At 42.2% G+C, this 25,302-nt stretch overlaps 1 protein-coding gene across 1 annotated transcript in view; it reads left to right on the top strand.

Annotated features, from left to right (window-relative positions):
• Positions 1–17,211: 17,211 nt before the first annotated feature.
• Positions 17,212–25,302, top strand: part of VPS41 (VPS41 subunit of HOPS complex) — a 135,411-nt gene continuing 127,320 nt past the window's right edge. The window contains exon 1 of the mRNA XM_081101827.1: positions 17,212–17,254. Within this exon, the coding sequence (XP_080957953.1) occupies positions 17,234–17,254 (21 nt within the window). The 5' untranslated portion in view covers positions 17,212–17,233. The remainder of the gene's footprint in view (positions 17,255–25,302) is intronic.

Here is a 25,302-nt window from a genome sequence, read left to right as displayed (position 1 = left end):
CAGTGTGGGGTGGAACAAAGATAAGAAGATGTCTTGTAGAAAGGGAGGGGAGTTGGATTTTGTGGGATATTTAGAATGGATAAAGGAGGTGGGGAGAACCTTCTAGACTAGGGGCACAGCAAGAAGGACAGGTGGTAAGAATGAATACAGTGAGTGAGACCGAGAGGAGAATGTAATGCAACCAATGAGGTTGCAGCCAAGAGACGAACGTATCAACAAAAGAGAAGAAGTAGCATGTCAGGTCTGTACATTCCTTATCCTTCCAGGCCTCACAAAAGTTTCAGGAGGTAGGCATTAGCCTCCCCATTTTACTGCGGAAACTCAAGTGCACACACAAACTCTCCCTCAGCTAGGAAGCTCTGCATCAAAACTCTAGGAAGGGGCAGTGCCGGATCTGTCTCTTGCTTCAACAGTGTTTGGACGGAGGAGACCCAGGGACGCCCCTTCTTCCAGCCTCCGTCCACCCTCCTGCATCTTATCCAGTCACCACCTCCAGAACCACCTCCAGGACTAGCCAGGACACTGCTTTTATTTCTACCTCACTCCTTATTGCCGAACAACCAGGAGCTCCCAAACTCATCAGAATCACTCCACCGAGGTGGAGGCTGCGGTCAACCGCCTGGCCAGCCTGCATCTGGGGCCTCCCACACCCCACACCTACCTCTCTCCGGGCTTCTGCTTCGACTGTGACGATGTGGCTGGGCCTGGGCCACTTTTTCCAAGAGTTGGCAGAGAAGAAGCAGGAGGGCAGGGTGCTGGGCGTCTCTTAAAGTTGCAAAACAAACGCAGTGGCTGCATTCTCTCCAGGTTGAGTGGGCAAAACTCAGGGCGCCATGGAAGCCGCCCTGGCCTTGGAGAGGAACCTGACCCAGGGCCTTGTGGAGCTGCAGGCCCTGGGTTCCCCCCACGCAGATCCTCGGCTCTGGGACTTCCTGGAGAACCACTTCCGGGGTGAGGAGGTGAAACTCATCAAGAAGATGGGCGACACCTGACTCACCTCTGCAGGCTGCCGGCCCCCAGGCTGGGTGGGGCGAGTTTCTCTTTGAAAGGCTCACCCCCGAGCATGACCAGGAGCCTGTGGAGCCCAGAGGCCTGGGAGGGGCCCCTCTGCGTCCCCTGGTGTCTGGCTTTTACCTGAGCCTCTCCCTGAAGCTACTAGCCATTCTTTTAACCACCTTGAAGCCCTCTCCCATGCATTGGACCAAATGAAACAATAAAGCTTTTCACAGCAAACACACACACACACACACACACACACACACACACACACACACACACACCCTAGGAAGGAAGTACTGTTTTTCTGTTTTTCTCAAGGAGAGTTAAGCAGACAGCTCTGTCCCACCGGGCAAAGGAACCCTGAAGTGACATTACGCAGGGATCACACACCGGAGCCACCGACAGCATGTCTTGCTGACATTTTTGACCCACAGCCTTTGTTTTTCTTTTCAACTTTTGTCACTGTCCTATCTAAATAACAGGGCATTTCTCATAAAACTACTGGGTCTGCCTTCCAGCTGGGATGTATCAGAAGACAGGAGCCCTTCAGGTGAGGCAAGCCCTCTGCAGTTATCACTGGCTGACTCGGACGTTCCCCTCATGTCCAGAGCCAGCCGAGCTGCGCATGGTATTGCTGCCTCGCATCCGTTTCCTTTGGCCAAGCAGCCCGCAATGACGTTAACTGGGCACTAGCCCCTCCTGCAAGCGCAGGCCCTATGCAGCACTCCCACGCAAATGGAAACTCTTGATGTGACAGCCCTTTTGATCAATCTCTGTGCCCCCCTTAGCTAAGACCCCTGTGAACTGACCAGCCTGACCCCAGCCCAGGAACCCCAAATCACTCCAGCCACGGACCATAATAAAGACAGGTGCCCCAGGTTCTCTTGCTTTCTCTGTCTGCACTCTGCCTTGATCTCCCCGTACGGCCTCTTGTAGTATGCTGCGTACTTCCTCCAGGACCCGTGAGGAGTAGACTTCTCTAGTTCACTTTCTCCTTGTGGTCTGTTGTTGAACTGTCACTCACCATCCAGCACCCTGTACTCCACTGAGCAAATGTTAATTTAACAAAATCATAGCAACTAATGTTTGTCAACTAATTCTTCCCCCTTCGTTTAAAAATGCTAACTCTGATTTAGGACACAGGGCTCTAATTTAAGGCATTGTGCTAAGAATTTAGGCTTAGGGTAAACCTCTTCCTTCTCAGGAGCTCTGGGTGTGGGTGTGTATGTGTGCCTATGTGTGTGGGTGTGTCTGTATGCCTGTGTGTGTGGGGGGGGGGATATATGTGTGCCTGTGTATATGTGCCTGTGTGTGTGTGCCTGTGTGTGGGTGTGCCTGTATGGGTGTGTGTGGGTGTTAACTGCCTCTGATTTACTTTGTTGATGAGGAAGGGATCCCTGAACTAAGGTTAGGGGTATGGCTGAGCACATGACATCATTAATGGACAGGTGATATCAACAGCAGTTTATTAGTTATATATACTCACAATCCAGAGTGTTCTCCACACACCACAGAGGGACACATGGGGTTTGCATTCAAAAACAGTGAACAATCAAGTTCTGTGAGAGGCAGTCCTTGTAGTATCAGGAGGACGGGGTGCCCAGTCAGTGTGACTCAGTGGTTGAGCGTCAACCTATGAACCAGGTCACAGTTCAATTACTTGTTAGGACACACGCCAGGGTTGCGGGCTCAATCCCCAGTAGGGGGCGTGCAGGAGACAGGCGATAAAAAATCTCATTGATGTTTCTGTCTTTTCCTCCCTTCCTCTCTGAAATCCATAAAGATTTTTTTTTAAAAAAAGAGGATGGGGCGCCCCCTGGTTCTCAGGGGAGTGTGTGGTTGGCTCCTTTGAATAATTCCAGGCACTGTCAGGAACGGGAACTGGAAGTGAGGAAAAAGCAGGCACTGTGCTTGGTTCTTGAAGAGGAGGGTTATTTGGAGAGAACCTGATCTGTGGGGGCAGAGTTGCGAGGGGAGCTTATGGTGGTTCCACCATTCAAGGCCATCCCAGGTCTACCAAATGTCAAGGCAGCACATAATACTGAGCCTTAATTTTAGGCTTTAAATCAGTGTGTGTGTGTGTGTGTGTGTGTGTACATGTGTCAAGGTGAAGTGAAGAGAACACGTGGCCACTGAGTGTTTGGGGAAACAAGGGACCCTGGAGGCTGACAAGATCAAAGGCAGTGCCCGCCCCCTTCCCTCCTCACACAGTCCCGCACTCCTCCGTCTGTAAACCCTGTGCCACCTGTCTGCAAGGAGGTAAGTACAAACATCCGGCGTATTTAAATACTTTTGGAGCAGTTTGACCGAGATCTAAGAGTACATGATTCTAGGCACATGTACAAGGCAAGCACACGACAGCAGGCATGGTTTCACACCGAGGAGAGCTCAAGCGTGGACACCGGTGAAAGTTGGTCGACAGGAGTGTTATTTTATTAATGGTTAATTCTGCGCCTGCACTCCTATCCCCATTCCAATTAAGTATAAAATACACATCTCAAGATTTGATGCCAAACCGTAAAGGCTAGAGACAAGCCTCGCCATCCAGCAGTAAATATTAAGGGAAAGATTTAATGTAAACGGCGGCATATGGCAGTGCTGATGATTTCTCATAAACTACATGGACTAATTTAGAAAGGAAAAAAAAAAAAGAAGCCTTCAAGGAAGTAATAACCCAGAGGTAAGAAATATTGATTAGGGAAAAATATTATCTTAATCAAAATATGTCTTTTAGCTGGAAGTTGTTTGGGCTCCAGAAAAAGGGAACAAAGTATGTTTCTAAGATGCACATTTTTTCCTGTGGTTTTTGTTGAACAATGAGCAAGGCCATCACTCTTTCTGAAGCCTTTGCTCCATAAATCAAAACAAAAGCTTTACTAATCCCGTAGGAAACCGTATTTACAACCCTGATGAAGAGTAAGCAATGTTAATTGTTTTTAAATACCTTACTATATACCTGTGACTTTTGGTATTTCTTGAAGATAGATCCTGATAAATTTTATAGGACTTGCCACACACTATGTTTTCTTCTAATGAGAGCATCTTACTTCTGATCTTTTTCATCTCTGTCTTCAGAGGCAAACGATTCAAAATAACTTGTTCCTGTTAGCATTTGCTGGTGCTCCGGCAACTTATTTTTTACTATCTTTCCAGATTTAAGCTTAATCTTTTAAACATTACAATCAGACAATGTTTAAATATGCCTCATGTATTTTTTAGGGATTTCTAAAAATCAAAATATAAAATGAATTTATAGTAGGTAAGAGTTACTTCAAGTCCTAACACCACTCCAGTTTTTCCTTTATCTTATCATGTGTGGCTGTCCTCAACATTTTGTAGACCAAAATACCTCGTTTTCATTCACCATTTGGACTGCGTGAAGAATATTATTCATAGGAGAAACTGCCATGGGAACACGTGACACCATTTTGCATCCTATCTGGGGAGAAGCAGAAACAGTGCTAAGTGATGTGCGAAGAGTGATGGGGGGAAAGCAAAATCAGAACATATTCTCTCACTACTCACTCCGTGTCTAGGTACACAAAGTAAGAAGTTGATAAATTATCCAATAAATGTAGTCATTATAGCCGAGAAAATGCAGGTGTAATTGATGAACAATGACCCAAATCCTTCAGGGATCCAAGTCCCTCAGAACCCCAGGCCCAATTCATGTGTAAACACTGGCTGTCCCCAAGGTGCCCTTCCCTGACCTATGTATGCATTCCCTCACTCTGATTCTGAACATATTTGCAAAACCTTTCTGTTTGAGGAAAGCTACAGTCTTTAGTTTTGCGTGCAAAGTAAAGAAAAATAAAACTGGATTGTTTTGAATCAAATCTTTTTTTCCTTCATCCAAATATGCAGTGAGCACCCCCTGTCGGCTGCCCAGCAGCAGCGAGTCATAAACATGCTGCCTTGTCGGTTGCCATGGCCAGGACACAAAGAAGGCAGCAAACCAAAGGTCCATGGCCATTTGCACGCCTGTATCACCAGTGGGGGAGGGGAAATCAATATTTGCTTGATAGAAAAGGAAAGCACGGATAGGGAAGGAAGTTTATTCTCAAGCTTTTAATAGGGTATCTTAACACTAGGAAGGGAAACATTTCTCTTTCTCTTTCTTTCTTTTTTTAAACTTAAAGCTATATTCACTTTCAGTGTTAGATGTGTTTCTGAAAGGAATAGTAGGGGAGCAAACCTAACACATATATTTGTTTGGCTAAGGCCACATCTGACATTTTAAGTTGTACTTTTCCTCTATTTTATGCAAGTCAAGGGCTAAGAAATCTATTGTAAAGTCTAGGTTTCCCCCTTCCATGTTTTCATTTTTATTCTCCTTCCATATTTTCAAGTAAGATGGGCATTGAAGGGGGGAAATGGTTAGGAGAATAATGCATAAGCACATATATGCTTCCATTCTGATGTCCTAAGGATTGAGTCAGTAGAAATAGATTTCCTTTCTATTTATCATAAATATGCTTCCAGCCCCTTCAAGTCTACCTGCTAAAATCTGGTTTTACTCATCTACAGAGAAAGATAGATTTTACTTTAAAATTCTGTTTTAAAAGTACAATAATGGATTACTTTTAAGACAATAAATACTTTATTAATCCTGCCAGTAGAAGAATAAGATGAATTTTTCTCCAAGAAACCTCTTCTGTTGGAAAGTTTAAATATTCGTTTTTTTATTCTCAATGATATCTTTCCCTAATTATAAATTTTAAATATATGATCAGTGAGCGGCATGGCAAGAACACTAGACTAAAAATTAAAAGACTTGTGTTCTAATCCTGCCTTTGCCAGTTTCTATTCCTATAACCATGCAGGCCATTTAACCTAAGTTTCAATTTCCTCATTTGAGATATGGAAGTCATTAATTTGACCATTAATTCAAGATACATTAGATGACAATTACTAGAGGCATTAGCTCTCCTTGCCATGAGGGAGAGAGACTTAAAATAATAACAGTGAGCTTGTATTGAGCTTCTGTTATGTCCCAGTCACTGTGAATGTCAGTGCTTGACTCATAGGAACTCAGAGAAGCTCAGCTCTGGAATCAGACTTGGCCCCAATCCCATAGCTGCCATTTTTCCATCCAGGGAAACTAGTTAATATTTTTGAAACTCCGTTTCCTTATATACTAGTAGAAACATTGGATTGTTTGCCCAAAGTCACATGGATGGAAAATGACAGGAACAGATTTGGAATGCAATCATGCACTGGAGGAGCACAATTTAGAGTGAATTGCCACAAGCAGAACATTGTAATGCTGTTCAACTTCCTTCTTTTATTTTTCACTAGAGGCCTGGTGCATGAAATTCGTGCACTGGAAGGGGGGGGGGGAGATGTCCCTCAGACCAGCCTGCACCCTCTCCAATCTGGGACCCCTCGAGGGCATTCTGACATCCGGGAATCGGGGCTAAACCTGCAGTCGGATATCCCCCTCACAATCTGAGACTGCTGGCTCCCAACCACTCACCTGCCTGCCTGCCTGATTTCCCCTAACCACTTCTGCCTGCCAGCCTGATCACCCCCTAATCACTCCCCTGCCAGCCTGATTGACACCTAACTGCTCCCCTGCCAGCCCAATTGCCCCCAACTACCCTCCCCTGCTGGCCATCTTGTGGTGGTCATCTTTGACCACATGGGGGCAGCCATCTTGTACCCACATGGGGGTGGCCATCTTGTGTGAGGGTGTGATGGTCAATTTGCATATCACCTCTTTATTATATAGGATTCTATTCCTTGAATGGCCCTAAATGTCATGCTAAAGGGCTGAGACATTCACCTGTAGTTAAAGGAGAGGTAGTGAAATAGTATGAGGAGGGAAACATGATCATGATTAACTCACCAGAATCTTGAGAGAATTTAAGAAGCACCTATATATGAGCAAAATACATTTGTGCAAAACATTATGATTCTATTTGTAGATGATCATGTAAGGAAAAGACCCACAGACAATTTCTTGCTCTGATATTTCAGTATTGGGCTCTAATATGATATCCCATGAGGATAAAGTAAGGCTATTCCCCTACAGTTCAGAGATGTGAGAGGAGGAAACTTTCTAGGTGTCAGGCATAGAGGAAAGAAATACACAGGAGAAGAAATTAAAAATTGGAAACGGAGTCAGTGGCCAGAGGTAAACCTTTCCTGTCTCCAGTCATCGCTTCCTTTGGCCTGGATTCTAAGAAATGCTTGAAAACTGTCTACATTGGTGTGGAAAACTGACCTCTGTCAAGGGAGGCAGCCAGTCCTTCTCACCTGAAAATTCTCCCTCCAGTGACAGCTGGGGAGCATTGTGATGTGGTGAAGTTGCAGCGACACACGTAGAGAGCATGAATAAGGATAATTTTGTTGCCTTAAAGAGAGGCACCCATTTTACTGTTGCTGTAAAGCAAATATAAATCAACAATGGCACTTAAGTTCCATATCTAGTCCTTGACAATCAGGAATATGTTCCAACTAGTGTGACATCTAACTAGTTCATTTATTGCCAAAATGTAACAGGATTATGTTAAACTTTGGTTATAATTCCTAGTGCATGCAGTGCCTGATTTCATTATTTCATCTGGGGCTGAAAGTCAGGGGGGAGTGGGGGGGAAGTGAGGGGTGAGCTGTGCTATTATGAAAGGTCCGCATGCAGTGAGTATAGCTTTTCTAAATCTGGGTCATGGGTTCATAAAAGGCTTATGATCTATCCAGATGCTTTGTCTGAGTCTACAGAATGAAAAGAATGTAGAAAAGCTATTGTTTGGGGAAATGCTTTGCCTGTTCTTAATACCTGATAAGTTCAGGTATTAACTTCCTCTGTAACGCAGTCGCCCAATTAGAGTGCTCTACTTAAAATGTGTGTCTTTTGAGTGTCACATAATCTTTTCAAACACCGTAGGTCTCCCATTTCTGGAAAATTCCTCTCCCTCATGGATTAGGAAGGCGGTTCTCTCCCTTAATAGCGACAGCCTCCTCCTCCAGGACAGATCTGTTTGCCTCCACTTGACCCTGGGGACGGGGCTTGGCTTTAATTCCCTGAAACCTACAGATACACTCTCCACCCTGGGAGAGGCTCTTAGCTCCAAATGTATTTCCTTAGAAAGGTTTACTGAGAAGAAGAGGGGCGGGAGGAAAAGAGCACAGCTCACCACAAAGCCAGGCACTTCAGCAGTTTCTTTCAAGCACCACTGAATGGCTTGGAGCCGACCGGCGCCGATCAAGATCCTGACATCGGACCCAGCTACTCGGTGGCTTCTTAGTCAAGGGCTGCCCACGGGTGAGCGCTGGGGCCTCCGGGCTCTGGGATTTCGTCAGTTATTGAAGGAGTTTGGGGAGAAAGAGAGGAAATAGGAAGGACAGGCTGTTTCTACGAAGAGGAGAGAATTGATACAGCCCTGGAGTGGAAATTTTCCTGGGAGATCCATCCCACTGGCAAGGCTGTGATTAGGCGCCAGGCACTTCCATCAGAATTTATCAATAAAGGTCAGGGACCTGATCTATCGGAGGCTCTTTGGTGCATCGTTTACTCTGGGTTTCTTAAAGTGCAGTTAATGCCAAATTTTACTCCTCAGGAAATATTATAGGAAAACGCCTTCACTGAGCGACACGGGTTGAATGTTTATGGCTAAACTACAATGACGTTTGTGACAATGCAGGGTAGTTTTTTACTAAAAATAATAATAAAAAAATGTCCAGGTTGATAGAATGGAAGAAGCCTTGGGAAGTCACCCAGGCCAACCCCCATTCTATCACCTACATTCCTGCACCCACCCACTCCCCCACACTGTGAGGGTAGGGAATCTTGTATTAGTCATACTTGTATTATATTATCAGTGCCTGGCACTGGGCTTAATTAACATTGGTTAACAGTTAAGTACTTTTATGTAGAACTGTCCCTTAATTTGGGGGTTCATGTGTCTACCCTTACTACGTACTAATTGTTAAATGAATGAATATCATCTGTGTAAATGAATAATAGTAGCCTTGCCTTTGAACAATCATTAAAGAAAATGACATAGTAATAATATATTGATAATATTTCTGAGTGAATAGGGATCTTAGACACATTTCATCAATGAAAGAATCCAGTAACAATGGCTCAGAACAAGTTTAGGGGGGCTCTGGGACAAGCTGCTGCCCCATATAATTCTTTGAATAGGCTGAATAAAAATTCTCCCAGAAACCTTCTTGCAAGAAACCATGAGAGAAAGTATTTAAGCACACTTTACTCTCACAATATTAACTACATATCAACCAGACTTAGTGTACAGTGAGTCCTCACTGTTTAAAGGTTGTGAAACTTTAAGCGAAATAACTTAAAAACAATTTTACCATAGGCTAATTGATGTAAACAAGAATTAAGTTTCTATGACATATCCTCAATATTATGACAAAATGATGTTGAATGAAATGATGTTATTCAAAGACCTGCTAAATTATAAATGTCAATATCTTACACATGGAGTGAAGAAGAGCTGCCTGACAACATTAAGTGGGGGTTGTGTCAAGTGAATAGCCAACAACCTTTACCCTTCAAGAATTCACACCCTGTTACAATAGGAGAGGACTTTTTGGTTGAAATACCTGTTATCTACAAGGTAGCACAGATCTTGCATGACCAGTGGATCTGGGAGTCACTCTGGCATGATTTCTAAGAGTTTCAACTAGGCTAGTCCAATTCATGGAATGCAGGACGAGCAAACACAGAAAAGAGCCATTATTATAGAATGAAATGACTCTGGGTTTATAGATGCATTAAAAGCATTGATCCTCCAGTCATTTTGCAGCTATGCGGCACTTGGAGCATAGTATATAACTGTTAGCATTGAGCCCTTTCCCAGGTATGAAATTACACTGAAATTACACCAGGTCTTCAAAGACTATCAATATTAAAGTCTATTTTCTTCAATCCTGAGGTTTAGCATACAAGAAGCATCTCAGATAACATTTACAAATTGTGGGCCAAAGTGCAAACTTAGCAACATTTTAGATCATTAGAAAAAGAAAAACCTATAATTCATTTCAGTTTGCTCGTGGAAAAGGAAAGATCTCCAAGTATTATAAGATGAGAACTCAAAGAAGGTAGAAATTCAATCTCTGAGAATAAACTGTACCTGATTTAGGAAGGGTTGTAACGCAAAAAGTCATGCCTAAGTCTTGGTTGTCCAGTGCTTTATTCCTTTCTACCAACAAGCAGGAAACTTCTCTTTCAGCCACATGACAAATAAGTGTCTACGTATCACGTTGAACTCAAATGAGAATACTGCCGAGGCCGTTGCATGTAGGTTTTTGGCTGGCTGCCTGGTTGGCCTCAGGACTTTCTTGAACACTCTTTCCTTCATCGTCATCCCACCTCCAGGTCAACCAGGAATGGGAACCCAAGGCTAGTACTCGACTGACCTGGTCCCTGAACCAGATAAGAGTATCTTTGAAGAGCTCAGTATTGTAGTTTCTCCTGAACTTGAAATTGCCTTTCAAACCGGCTCCTGGTCTGATATCCAGCTAATCTGTGATTGCTTATCTGAAATCCAGCAAAGAAGGCATGGTAAAATCAGTTGCTGGCTGGAATTCAGCTGCTATCAGAAGGGTGGCAAAATCCCGCAGGCCAGTAAGGGAACATATCAAGGAGAGATGGCCAATAGTATACTCATCCAAAGAGCAGGGCGTCCATCCAGCCCTGTCTCTATTCTCAGATACTTTTCCTTAATCCCCTTGAGATGGGAATGAAGACCATTACCCTGGTTACCAAAGCCCACTTGCCAAAGCAAAGGGCAGGGAAGATATGACATAAAGATAGCTTGGAGGAGAAAGCCGATTTGTGTGTGTGTGTGTGTGTGTGTGTGCACATATCAGTTAAATGAATTAGGGCTTTTTAAAAAATTTTGTTTACTCTTTTAAATTGACTTTCTTGGGGTGGCATTGGTTCTCAAAACCATAGAGGTTTCAAGTGTACAACTCAATAAAGCATCATGTGCCCATTGCCCCCACACTGACAGCTGTCAGAGAGGAGGGGGTCGGAGGACTGGGTGAAAGAAGATGAAGGGATTGGCCAAAAATCATATTTACAACACATAGACACAGACAGCATTGTGGTGATAGCCAGAGAGAAAGGGGGTGAGTAATGGGGGTGGGAATGGAAATGAAAAAAAAAAGGGCTTTTTTAAAAAAAAACAAAAAAAAAACTGTAAACATCAGAAAACTAATTTGAACTTGTTTCAACAACAACAAAAAGTTTCTGGGATATCTTACAGAATCAGGGATAGTTTGCCCTCTCTCAGTCTTAATTCCAAAAATCCCAGAGAAGGAATGAAGATCAACAAACTGTATCCAGTAAGTGGAAGAACTTCATAAGGCACCATGTGGGTGGTGGCCAGAAGCATGGGGTAGTAGGAAGACATATCCTAGGAAAGGGTGCTAGACAAACAATGGAATAAATATCTGCCACAACATATCATAAATATTAAAGACAGGTTTTTCAACAGCATTAGGCCTTCTCAACTGCAACAAACACACCTCGGATGGAAAAAACCTTGGTCAGCCTTGGCAGAGAGCGGTCCACCGTCCACATCAACTGATGGTAGGGCATGGTTTTCTTCTCCATGGCAATCTTATCTGAAAGACCTTCCCACTCACCTGCACCACTGACAGGCACTTGAAGCACAATGAAGAGAAGGGCTTGGGGGGAACAGTGTCTCTAGAATGAGATGGAGTAGGAGCTTGCTTGTGAAAACAGCAAGGCCAGAAAAATCCCAGTTTGAAGTAGGATCTGCAAGAATCATAGTGGGGGAAAGGCGTGAAAGGAAGAGCATTCCAGATGGGCTTGGAAGGAGTTTGGCAGGAGAACAGAGGGGTTCCTCCAAAACTTTCCAGGCATTTATATATCAAAGAAGAAATTGGTTTTATACCATCTAGAGATGTCAGGCTTTAGTTCTTGCACAGCTACATAAGTATGGTGAGGACTGGGCAGCTATATTTCCCCATGAGCTGTCAAACCAGTTAGAAACATCACGTGGCAACCTAACAAGGATGACCTAAAGATTCAGGTCTGGCTTTTAGTACATGTCATCTCATGCATTCATTTTGTGAACTTCCTTCTTTCTTGTAGTCTTTTTTCTTAGGCTGGGAATTTTTTATTTTATTTATTTAAAATTTTGTTTTATTGCTTAAAGTACTACAAAGAGTATTACATAAGTATCCTTTTTTCCACCCCCCTTGACTTTCCCCCCGCCTCCCCTACCCCCCACCCAGTGTCTTGTGTCCATTGGTTATGCTTATATGCAAGCATACAAGTCCTTCGGTTGATTTCTTACCACCCCCCCCCTCCCCCCCGCCGTAGTCTTCTTAATATGCTGTCTTTTTAAGGGGTAAGGCTTTCCCTGTCATAGTTAAAGCAACAATCAAAGGACCCTAGATGGTGACTGCCATAAATGGTGACTAAGCCCCTCGGTTGTCACATTTCCATAAACGACTGAAGTCCAGCAGAAACACAATGAAGTAAAAAACAAAATCTTGTGATGATTAAGTGTAGTTTTCTTCATGAAAACTACAAAACCATTAAACCTACATCTTGATGTTTTTACTTTATGTAATTACTGGAACTACAACAGTTACGTTTTCTCTTTCCTAACATGTATAGATTCAATAGTACTGTGGATTAAATAGTTTTCTGGCTAAAAAACATGTACATTACTGTTTATACAAAAAAGTAAACATTAGGTTTCAATTAATTAACATACTGGTTATGTTAATATTTGGAAGACAATTGAGAACTGCCATTGCTTTCATGTAGTGTAGCCAACCCTTCCTCCTCCTCCCCTTTTCTCCTCTTCTTCTTTTTCAATGTTTGTGTCTTTGTGTTTGAAGGACTCATATATATGGAAGAGAAAGGCTCTTGTTCCACAAACATACCTTGAAATTGGATTCTTGCTGAAAAATGGACCTTGTTTCACAAATGATATTTGGATCCAATGGCAGGATGTGTTTAAGTATTTTGTTTCAAAATTTTGATTGAAAATGAAAGATTCTCTATAAAATAATACATTTTCTTGGCACAGCTAAACACCTGGATTCAGAACAGATTGAATTCATGCTTTAAGTTAAAAAATTAGTTTTGTGCTTTCCTGTCAAAAATATGAAAGAAGTTCAGTAAATGGATTGCACATAAGCAGTCTATGTCTGGGGAAAACTCAAACAGATGGCCTTTGAAATATTTGTTAGTAAGACATATAATAGGAATCTGAAGGATGAATAAAAGATTTACTACAGTATTCAAAATGAGGACATTAGTATATTCTTGCTATTTCCACAGAACTCTCCTTATAACAACTTCAAAGGTCCACTAACCAATCCATTCTATTTCTGCACATTTTTCTAAGAAAGTATTTATAAATTGTACAAGTGTGCAAAGACACAATGTTCACCACATGTGGTTTATAATAACAAAATATTGAAAGTAATATTCAAAAGTGGGGGATTGGGTGCATAAATTATAATATTCAATTTGGTAGAAGACTATAAGAGCACAGACAATTATGTAGCTCTCTATATTTTACTTGTGTGAAATTACGTTTTTTATATGTTAATAAGTAAAAAAAAAGTTCTATAGAACTGTAGAGTATAATCTAAATTATATTTAAAACTCACACATAGATAGTCCCCTGAATATCATATGAGAAAAATAATATGGAAAAATAATCCCAAAGTACCATTTTGCACCCCCCACTGGCAATAAATGAGGGTTCTTATTGCTCTATATCCTAACCAGCATTTGCTGTTGCCAGTGTTCCAGATTTTGGACATTCTAATCAGTGAGTAGTGGTATCTCATGGTTGTTTTAACTTGCATTTCCCTGATAATTTATGATGTGGAGAATCTTTTTCATATGCTTATTTGCCATCTATGTCTACTTTAGTTAGATGTCTGTTTAGCTAGATGTTTGTTGAGGTGCTAATGTCAATGGTGTTGTGTTTTTGGCCCAATTTTTAATCAAGTTCTATGTTTTCTTATGAGTTCTTTGTATATTTTGGGTAAATTCTTTATCAAATGTGCCATTTGCAAATATTTTCTGCCAGTCTCTGGCTTGTCTTCTAATTCTCCTGACATTGTCTTTCACAGACCTGAGGTTTTTAATTTTAATGAAATTCAGCTTAACAATGACTTCTTTGTGGATCATGTCTTATTTGATTCCATTGATCTGTTTGTCTGATCTTTCACCAATACCCATGTCTTGATTGCCATAATTTTATAGTAAATCTTGGAGTTGAGTAACATCAACCCAACAGCTTTGCTCTTGTCCTTTAATACTGTGTGGACAATTCTGGCTATTCAATATTGTGTTGGCTATTTTGCTTCTCTATAAAACTTTAGAATTATTTTGTTGATATCCATATAATAATTTTCTGGGATTTTTTAAAAAATATATTTTATTGATTTTTTACAGAGAGGAAGGGAGAGAGATAGATAGTTAGAAACATTGATGAGAGAGAAACATTGATCAGCTGCCTCCTGCACATCCCCCACTGGGGATGTGCCCGCAACCCAGGTACATGCCCTTGACCAGAATCGAACCCAGGACCTTTCGGTCTGCAGGCCAACGCTCTATCCACTGAGCCAAACCGGTTTCGGCTTTTCTGGGATTTTTATTGGAATTGCATGGAGTTTGTAGACCCCATTGGGAAGAACTGACCTGTTGACAATATTGAATCTTCCTATTCAAGAACATGGTATATTTAGTTGTTCTTTAATTTCATTCATCAGAGTTGTGTAGTTTTCCCCATATAAATCTTGTACATATTTTGTTAGTGTTATAGCTAAGTATTTAATTTTTGAGGTGCCAATGTAAAGGTAATGTGTTTTTAATTTTAAATTCTTAGTATATGTGCTGCTCAAGCAAGCACAATTTCAAATTGTTTTAGGTGTGGTTTGAAGTCTCTTCACAATATTAGGTCCTATATACTGTGAATGAGAGGTTGACTCTTACCCCTACTTCCATAGATTGAAGGTGAGAAAGGTGAATTGATGATGTACAAGAAAGAAACAGGTAATTTTCCAGAGAAGGAAAGACTGTTAAGTCCAACATTTCTCAAATTTTAATGTAAATATCACCTGAGGATATTATTGAAATCCAGTTTCTGGTTCAGTAGGTCTATGGAGAGGCCCTACGCTCTTAATTTCAGACAAGCTCCTAGGTCATATTGATGCTGTTGGCCTGTGGATCACACTTTGAGTAGTAGGAGGCTAGAGGACCACCTAGATAGATAAGGGAGCCCCAAGCTCTCATTTCACTTGAGGAAACTTGGGGCTTGGAGGTCATATGTGAATTTCATCTTGCTCATGGGCCCAGCATGAACCTGCTTGTCTCTAGTGGGTTTCTTCCTCTAAGTCATCTTTCATATGTGTCTTTTCACCTTTCTAGTCCGTCCCAAAAGACATTGTAACACAGTGGTTCTCAACCTTGGCTGCACATCAGAATCACCTGGGAATCTTTTTAAACTCCTGATTTCTGGGCCTCATCCTCCGGAAATTCTGTTTCTTTGTTATGGGGTGAGGCCACAACAGTAGTAATAAATAAACAGAATTTCTGGAGGATGAGGCCCAGAAATCAGGATTTTAAAAAGATTCCCAGGTGATTCTAATGTGCAGCTAAGGTTGAGAACCACTGTTGTAATAGATTCAGTGCTCATCATATTTATTACCGTCAAAACAGAACACTGAACTGGGAACAAACTTGGGGGATCCAGAGTCTCTGAGGTTGTGTGAGCAGGGGTGAAGCTGCAGTGAACTTTGAGCACCTCTTCAATCAGACCCACGAACGTGTATGGCTAGGCCTATCTCATAAAGGAAAATCACACTTTGTGAGGAAAGTCAGAAAAGTAGAGGGACTAGGGTATTTTCTTGTTTTTCCTGTGGATACTTGACTGAGGGTTCCCACAGCCTCTTTAGGCTGTGTAAGAGAATCCTTGTGGGACTTGAAGCCCATCATGGGCACTATAGGGTCCTGTGCTGCTTTGTGAGAAAAGGTCTTACTGCATTGGGTGCTTGGCTATGGATATCTAAATGCTTTGGGGTTGGTCTTTCATCATTCTCTTGTGACTTAGTGATAAGCAAACTGGAAGAGGGATTCCAGCAAGTCTTGGGGGAAGAGGATGGAGCTAAGGCTTTTAAGGCCCAGGGGAGAAAACAAGTGTCTCAGATGAAGTCACCTTGCAGCTAGAGACCCAGGAGGCACAGAATACTAAGTCCATGACTTTTTAGTAGGTCAGAGCCAATAAGGACAGAGAGTCCAAAAGGGTACTGGGCACACACCACAAGCTGCCATGTGTGATGCCCTCTTTCAGGTATCAGCGGCTGGAGATGAGTGGGGAAGAATAAAATCCCTGTCTTTGGATAAGATGCTACAAATTCCTGAGGATTAGGAAGGTGAATTTAAAATGCCTGGAAACATGGAGAGGGAACCATTCATTCTAAAAGTTGTAAGAAATACAGTGGTTTTACAGATTTTACCAAGGATAAATTTTTATTTCATTTCAAAGATTTATCTATGGAATATACTCAATACAAGTTTAATAAATAATTTGAACAACAGAGATTTTTAATGTCAATGTCCAGATTCCAGAAGAGCCCTCAGAAGAAAATGTCAACTTAAAGCAACAAGCAGTAGAATCCAAATAAATATTTTTGGAGTATAAACTATTCTTCGGTTCTCCTCTGCAAAGACTGTTTTATATTCACTTAATATGCTTTTTTAAAATTGCAAGAACACTTTTAGACTAAGCGGCACTTGGTAGTCAAGTCTTTAGCATCAGGCGAGGCCAAATTTAAATTTTATTTCTGTCTCTGATTAGCTGTGTGACCTCTGAGGCACGGTATTCTCCTCTATAAGTGGGGATAATAGTAGGGATTTCTGGAAGGATTAAATGAGATAATTCATGCAAAACTGTAAATCCAGTTTTTTATATTTACTGATACATAGTAAATACAAATAAATATTATATATTATAATTATCACGGAAAAATAAGGGCAACATCAAAATAAAACATCAACAACGGTTATGTTCAGATTCTCCAAAGCATAACTTCATTAAGCTTGGAGAGTTGGAAGCAGAAACAAAGGTCTAATAACCTTGCCAAATAGAGAAGATGTCCAGGCTCAGATGCTGCCGAAACTACATTTCCCAGCAGGCCCTGGGCCTCAGGCTCTGGTTTTTCTCTCATTTCCGGGTATGTCACATGACTCCCCAGCTGCACCATGGCGGAAGCCGAGGAGCAGGTAAAGGCTACAACTGCTGGGCAGGGAAAGGGTAAAGTGGCCGGGCCTTGGAAAGGGGCGCGTGGAGGTGCGGAGCTGCTGGAGGGCCGGCAGGGCGGGCGGGCGGGCGGGCGGGCAGCGAAAGGCCATTCGGGAGCGGAGACGCGGTGGGATGCCGGTTCCGGGAGGGCACCTGGGAGAGGCACCGACACACCCCCAGCGTTTGCCAGCTGGCTCTTCGCTCGGCTCTGCCCGGTGGCCTGTGCCCAGTGGCTTGGAGGCAGCCTGGGCTACGGCAGGGACTGACTGCCCACGGGAGGCGTGACAGATGACGAGTTTTGAGGCTAGGAAACTGGAGTTCCCATTCCTTTCCGCTCCAAGGAGGGCCGTGGGAGCGGTTGGCGGGAGGGCTGGGAGACAGTAATCGATGTTCGTTTCGCATCTGTTGCCTTTAGACACACAGCCGGGTCCCTGTGGCGTGTAGTGGCGGCTACGTGCGTCTGTTCCAGAGCAGAAATGACTGGGTTCCCGCGCTGGTTCTCTGTCTTACTATGTGACTTTGGGCTCGTTATTTAACTTGTAAATAGAAGCTCTTTAAAGATAGAGATCTACGGTAGAAATAAGATAGATAAGATCGTATAAGACAGAGATAATATAGTGCCGTCTTTGGAAGGTGGTTTAAGTTGGAATGAATTGGTACACAACGTTGACGTGCTTAGTAAAAGTTGGGCATAAAGTTAGGAGAGGAGGGATTTGTTGCCGGCAGAAGGTCCGATGGCAATGTCCAGCCAACCCATGGCAAAGTGGCACTGGACTTTAGGATAGAAATTAGTGATTGCGATACAGTTGTATTCATTACAGGCAATAGTGGCTGCCAGAGTAACATAAATAAGACAAAAAGAGCAAAGAAAGTTCGGGGCCTGGGGCAATACCTTCATTTTCCATTTCCGGGGCCATTTTTAAGCCTAGCACTGCGTTTCCTCACAAATTAATAGGGCCACCAGTATCCAGAATTGTCTCTAAGAAGGGATTTGATGATAAGCTGTTTAGTATCATAATAACAGAAGCTTATGGAGTTTATAATTTGTACCATTGGCAACATACTTTACTTACATAATGAGAATCTGCCCTTTGTACACATTAATTAAGAAATAAGGTAGAAAATTTGTTTGTGTGGTCAGTGCTGATAAGAGTCTCTACTGACCACTGGAGCCTCCCTCTTCTGTTGTAGGCAGTTCAAAGGAAAATGCTCATTAAGCACATGTCATCTCATGACACATTGTTGGGTTTGATGATAATGCTGAGATTGGTTTTCATACTGTTCACCTTTCATATAGAAATATAATTTTTTGGTGGTTTGATTTAAAAGCAAGAAAAAAAGGAAGCTCCTATGTTCTTAGATATAGGGTGGCAGAAATGGAGACAGTTGTTCTGAGTAGGAGTTTTGTGCAGGAGTTTGGCCAACCTGTCTGATGGAGAAAGACATGCATAAAGTTAGTGGTACAATAAGAATGCTTTGAATTTGACAGCACTTTTCAGTTTAAAGAATCCCTTCACATTCGCGTTTGGTCCTCAGAAAAGAATTCTGTGTGGTAAATGTTCTGATGTGTATGTCAGGACAGGCACCTCCTACTTCCAAACTTTCTGGTCCTTCTCATTGCACTCTGAGGGAAAGCCAACGTCTTTGTAGTAGCCTAGTTGCCCTACAGGACCTTGCCCCAATTGCGCTGTCCCATTTTCTGACCTAATTTTTCGCTGTTTTTCTTTCCCTTCTATCATTTTGCACCATCTAGACTGGCTCCCTTACTGTTCCTTCAACAAACATGGCATGTTTCTCCCTGAGGGCCTTTGTTCATGCTGTACCCTTTTTTGACCTGAGATATCGACAGGGTTTTCTCCCTCATTCTCTTTGTCTTTATCAAAGTGTTATCTTTTTTATTTTTCATTTTTATTCTCTCCTGAGGATATGGTTACTGATTTTTTTAAGGGGGGTGGGGTGGGAGAGAGAGAGAGAGAGAGAGAGAGAGAGAGAGAGAGAGAAAGAGAAACATCAATCTGTTGCCTCCCATATGCCCTCTGACCAGGGATCAAACCAGCAACCCAGGTATTGCCCTGATCAGGAATCAACCAGTGACCTCTTGGATTATGGGTCGACACTCAACCACTGTGCCATACTGGCCGGACCCAAGTGTTCCCTGACCATTCTTTGCAACTCTTCTGCATTATTTTTTTTTATCTTCGTGCTCGTCTATTTTTTCTGTATATTCTCTATGTTTCTATATTCATTTCGGTATATTCTCCCCATTAGAATGTAAGCTCCATGATGGCAAAGATTTGTTCACTACTGTTTGCCTAACACATAGAGTAGTGCTTGATATGCAATACATATTAAAGGATTGAATTTTCCAGGTAAACAGTAGAAATCCAGGCAACTTCAGTTACTTGCTCATACTTGTATGTATAATAAATCTCCAGTCATCTAATTTCAAAGCTCATGATTAATAGCAGAAAGAAGTGAACACTCACAAATTGTTGTCCTGTTTATTTTTTTAAAGAAAGCTAATAAATAATTGTACCTGTATTTAATCTATAGATTGTCTTTTGTAGATTAAAAATAGTTAGACTTTTCCCACTCTGCTTGTGTGTGCATTTCACATTTTACAGTAGGAAGCCATTAAAATCTCAACTAAGATAGTAAGGCCTTTATTATACATGTTTTTGAGGGCTAAAAGGGTTCAAAAGTGGAGTTAAGTAAATTTGCTAATTGTTCCGTTTTGATACTCTGAATGTTTTAGAAAATCTTGACATAATTTTTCTCTTCTGAATGCTTTAAGCAGTGAGATGTGTTTTAAAGTAACTGATGACAGGTTAGGGCAAAGGAAGCTTTTTTAAATGCAAACAGCCCTCCATGATAAGGAAGACAAAACTAAACCTCTCTTAACGTTTCTGAGCGTTGTATTCTTTGGTGATTGCTTGCCCTCCCCTTTAATTTTAGGAAGAACCAATATACTGAGTGAGTTAACGAAACATAAAACAGTTCATAGACTCTCAAACTAAAAATCACTTTTTGGATATGAATAAACATTTTTAAGCATTACTGGGATATCTTTGTTTATGCTGAGTATGGTAAAGGTAGTTCCCCCAAATACCTACATATGTTATACAAGGAAGAGCTCATACCCTGCCTTCTGCCTGGAAATCTTCTAAACAGCCGTTTTATCTAGCACCAAAATGATTTATAGTTGACCTTCATAATCACAGATGCCCCTCGGTATTTGTCCATACCTCACTTATGAATAACATTCTGCTTGAAGTCTGGTTGTTTGTGTATTTATCTTGTCTCTCCCACAGATTGCTGAGTCTTCAAGAATAAAGGACTAGAGCTTACTCATGGCTGTAACTCTCACAGGGCTAGTGCTTTACAAGTACTAGGTCTTAATAAAATGTGTAAATGAATTTATGAGGAGAGAATAGCCTTCTGAATTGAAAATGTCAAATTGTAAGTAAGGTCCAGTAGAATTTGGATTGTTATTTTATCTTACTTGAAACTTTTGAAAGTTATTAATTTAAATGTATTGTAGATTACTTTCCCTACGTAGACTCCTTACTCAGCCAGCCAGCTCCCCAGGTACCCTTTCATCTTTCCTACAGCAGGGAACCTAGTCTGTTGAAATAGTTGATCAATCAGACCATCTACTGCTTAACCAATTAGGAAAGTTTCTTTTTTGACTTCTCTGTCTATGTTTTATAAATTAGGGAAATTCTATCCTTATGGTAGAGCATTTACATATTATCAGAGGCACATTCATGAGCTTGTATACTCCCATATGGTTGTGCCCCATGTTGTAAAATAAAAATCAAGTCAGTAAATAATTGAGTGCCTCAGTTTCCTTGTCTGTAAATTGGCGATTTTACTCTCCAGGACTCTTGTGAGTATGACAGAAAGCAGTTTAAAGTGGCCAGATTAAAATGGTTGTCTTATAAAGAGGACAATGATTTATCATCCAAATGTGGGCTTGTCTTAGGTATGTGCGCCTCTCTTCTCTTACAGGTTGGCCAAGACAGACTTACAAAAGCAACTTTACTTATAACTAAAGGAAAAAAAGAAGCCCAAACAAGTTGCAAAAGTACAGTTAGAGAAATTTTTAGATGGCCCACTCTTTACTGTCATGTCACTGAAGAGTGGTCACAGTTTAGCTTAGCTGGGCATGCTCGTTGCCTTGTTAGTCTTTTTCTCTCATATTTGCCTGGGTTGGTTGGCTGAAGGCCGATGTCACTGGCTGGCTATTAGCAGCCTCCCCAGCAGCCACATTGCTATCTTGGAGAGGGAGCCCTTGGCAGATTAGGGTCTTCCGGGTTTCATGCAGCTCCCCATGCATGGCTGCCCATTCAGTGTTGCCCTTTTTTCTTCTAGAAACTTGGTCCTTCTCATGTTTTTGTTACGAAATGCTTGTGATTTTAGGCTCTGTTAATACCCACTGAATCAGAATCTGTGAAGACAGAGTGTATTAAAAGGTATTAGCCAGTCCCCCAATGAGTTTAGATGATTCGGACGCAAAGTCGGATTTGGGATTGGGTCACGAAGCCACCAGGCCGAAGCAGGTGTCAAGATACTTCTTTGCTTGCCGAATGAGATGAGCGCAGTAGCTAAGGCTAGTGGGTTGGACAGGTTTGGTAACCTGCGTCTTCTTGCTCCTGCTCGCTCCCCAGATATTTTAAAATCTTACCTACTAAGCCAGCCTAGTCCCTGGGTACCCCAAAACTTTTTGAAAATAAGACTTTGTGACACAAGGATATCAAATACATATCACACAAAAGACTCCTTTTTGTGTGCCTGTGTCAGACATTGAGAGCTATCACCCTGTCTTTTCCATTAAGCTCTGCTGTGTCACACACTTTGCTGGGAAGGAGTGTTTAGTGTCTGATTTCTTGGGCCCTGGTCTTTGTTCTGTTTCTTCATCCTGTAGAACTTGGAGTTGGCCTTCATCAAGTTCCAGCCTCCCATTTCTCTCCCAAATTCCCTTCATCGCCCACAACCCACAGTGTGTACACCCTCACAATTCTGAGGACTTCACAACCGGGAGGTCCTGGCTTCTCTCTCCTGGGATGACAGCCTTCCTTACCCTCCTGCCTCTGAGGCCAGCTGGGCTGAGTCTTCTCCCAGGTCTTGGGATTAGGAGTGAGGGTAGTTTGAAAGCCTTTCTTGGAAGGGTCATCAGAGAACCCAATTAGCTCCTTTCCTGGGCGGTTGCTAGGTGGTTAACATTCCATTTGAATCTTTCTACCCTTGTTTGCTGCTGTCTTCCTCCAAGCCATAGCTAATTGAAGCGTCTGCCTGGAGAAAAGGCACCTGCTATTGCTCATAAGTGGAAAAGGATTATATGGAGGAGGGATCGGTTGCTTATTTTGTATCATCATCACCAGTAAATGGTGTTGAACTGTTCCTTTGGGTAGGATAGTGAGAGACAAGAGGCAAAAGCATTTGGGCTTAGCTACAGTGTGTTTTAAAGGATAACTTAGGGTAAGGCTGTTCCTGTTATGTGTGAGCCGAGGGTTATGGGAAGAAACAAAGGCCACAGGAGCCCAGGCCGGGCCTTGTGTCTTTGGCTCACTAGAGACAATTATGTGAAAGAGGTGAGACGTAAGTTGGGAAGAAAGGTTCGGATTTAGAAACAGCCAGTGCATTTCAAACTCAAAAAACACACAACACAAAGCAGTAATTGGCAACATGAAAATATAAACCATGAAGTTAGAACTCTGTTGTTGACTACCTACCTCCCGGAGGTACCCTTGTGGGTTTCCTTGAACCTGTAGAGCATGCTGGGAGTTGGAAGACTGCTAAGATGAGTGTAGAATTGGGCCAAGGGCCTTCTAAGCTGAGGGAAGCACTTAGGAAAGACTCAGTGCAAACTTCACAAGTTCAAGGCAGGCACGTGGCAATGGAAATGGGTGGGATTGTCTTGATATAAGGGAATCAGGAGTTACAGGTATTGATGGGTTAAGTGCATTCTGTCTTATGGGTATAGCTGCTCAGCTCCAGCTGATGTTATATGGAAAGGTAGGTTCTGGTAAACATGTAGACTGATTTTTATATGAAGTCAGAAATACAGATTTTTATGTGGAAGTCTTTTTTTAAAAAAAATATTTTTATTGATTCAGAGGGGAAGGGAGAGGGAGAGAGAGATAGAAACATCAATGATGAGAGAGAATTACTGATCAGCTGCCTCCTTCATGCCTCATACTGGGGACCAAGTCTGCAACCCAAGCATGTGCCTTGACCAGAATCGATCCTGGGACCCTTCAGTATGCAGGCTGATGCTCTGTCCACTGAGCCAAACCAGCTAGGCCTATGTGGAAGTCTTAAATACACTATCCAGGCCGAACAGAACATCTGCGGGCCACCTTTTTGTCACCTCTGGCATAGAGGCCTGAGCATGTGACATCTTGGTGAGAAGTCACCCAATGTGGCTAGAGGGCCCTGGATTGTGCAGAGTGGGAAGTGAGGTTATAAGTCTATTTGGGGCCAGGTTGGGGTGGGCTTTGACTACCTTGTGGAGGAATCTGAAATCGGAGTCCCAAGGATTCTTTGAGGAGAGTAGTGACTAGTCTGATGTGTGTTTTGAAAGGTATTCTGACGCAGTTGATGAATAGATTCGAGGGGTGTCATGTCAAGCTAGGGAGAACATTAGGTTTAGGTAGATGATTGAGTTTAAGGGCTTGGTCTGCAAAACAAAGGTAAGGTGAAACAATTATTGAGTTTAGCTTTTCAGCCTTTCGCCCAGAATTTGCCTGGCTATGCATTTGTGTAACTGGGTAACTTTTAGCCCACCATTTTTGCTATAACCAGAACAGCACAATTTTTTTTTTTATTGTGGTAAAATATACATACCATATTTACCACTTTAACCATTTTTAAATGGATGGTGCAGTGCCATTGAGTACATTCACATTGTTGTTCAGTCATCACCAGCATCCATCGCAACAACTTTTCATCACCTCACACTGAAACTCTGTACCCTACATTACTCCCTCCCCCAGCCTTGCTCATCTCTATTTTACTGTCTCATATAAGACTAATCCTAGAATATTTGTCATTTTGTATCTGGCTTCTTTTACTTAGAGAAAAGCACAGTTTCATAACTTACATTTTCATGATTTGAAGTTAGATTATTTGAAAGATAGGGTGTGTACTTAAAAATTTTTGGAAAATCGCCCCAGCCGGTTTGGCTCAGTGGATAGAGCGTCAGTCTGTGGACTGAAGAGTTCCAGGTTCGATTCTGATCTAAGGCACATGCCCGGGTAGGGGGCATGCGGGAGGCAGCCAATCAGTGATTCTCTCTCATCATTGATGTTTCTGTCGTTCTGTCCTCTCCCTTCCTCTCTGAAATCAATAAAAATGTATTTAAAAGAAAATATTTTTTTGAAAACTGCTGATTTTCTAAATTATAATTATTCTCAGGGTTCACCCTTGTTTCTAGGATCCCTCACTGGGGACATTCATGTCATTTCTTACTTGCCTGTCTCTAGAGCAGTGGTTCTCAACCTTCTGGCCCTTTAAATACAGTTCCTCATGTTGTGACCCAACCATAAAATTATTTTCATTGCTACTTCATAACTGTAATGCTGCTGCTGTTATGAATCGTAATGTAAATATCTGATAGGCAGGATGGTCTTAGGCAACCCCTGTGAAAGGGTCGTTCAACTGCCAAAGGCTGAGAACCGCTGCTCTAGAGCATTAAGCATAGGGCTTGATGAATAAATGAAGCTAAGAAATAACAGAGCAGGCTAGTTCTCAAAGTCACTCATGCGTTGCGTTGGTAGGATTGTGGAAAAAGGTCATTTTTTTGAGGCCGAGCTGTGTTTGCGAGGTTTGTGCTGGTGCGCAGGAGAAGTCTGAGCGAGACCTGGAGTAAATGTTCTCGGTGGATCCCGGCAGTCACAGGAAGCGCCTCTAAACCTAACGACGCAGGTTTCTGAGATCGGACTGCGTTCTGGTGGGGAGCTAGAGTGTAATCTGGTTTAGAGCTTTTGGATTGAAATTGCTGAGTGGGGCCTTAAGTCTTTTTTCT

Source organism: Myotis nattereri (genome assembly GCF_964212035.1).
Source record: "Myotis nattereri genome assembly, chromosome: 11".
NCBI classification, from domain to species: Eukaryota; Metazoa; Chordata; class Mammalia; order Chiroptera; family Vespertilionidae; genus Myotis; species Myotis nattereri.
Note: the sequence above shows the minus strand (reverse complement) of the source record. Positions and strands in the feature narration are given on the sequence as shown.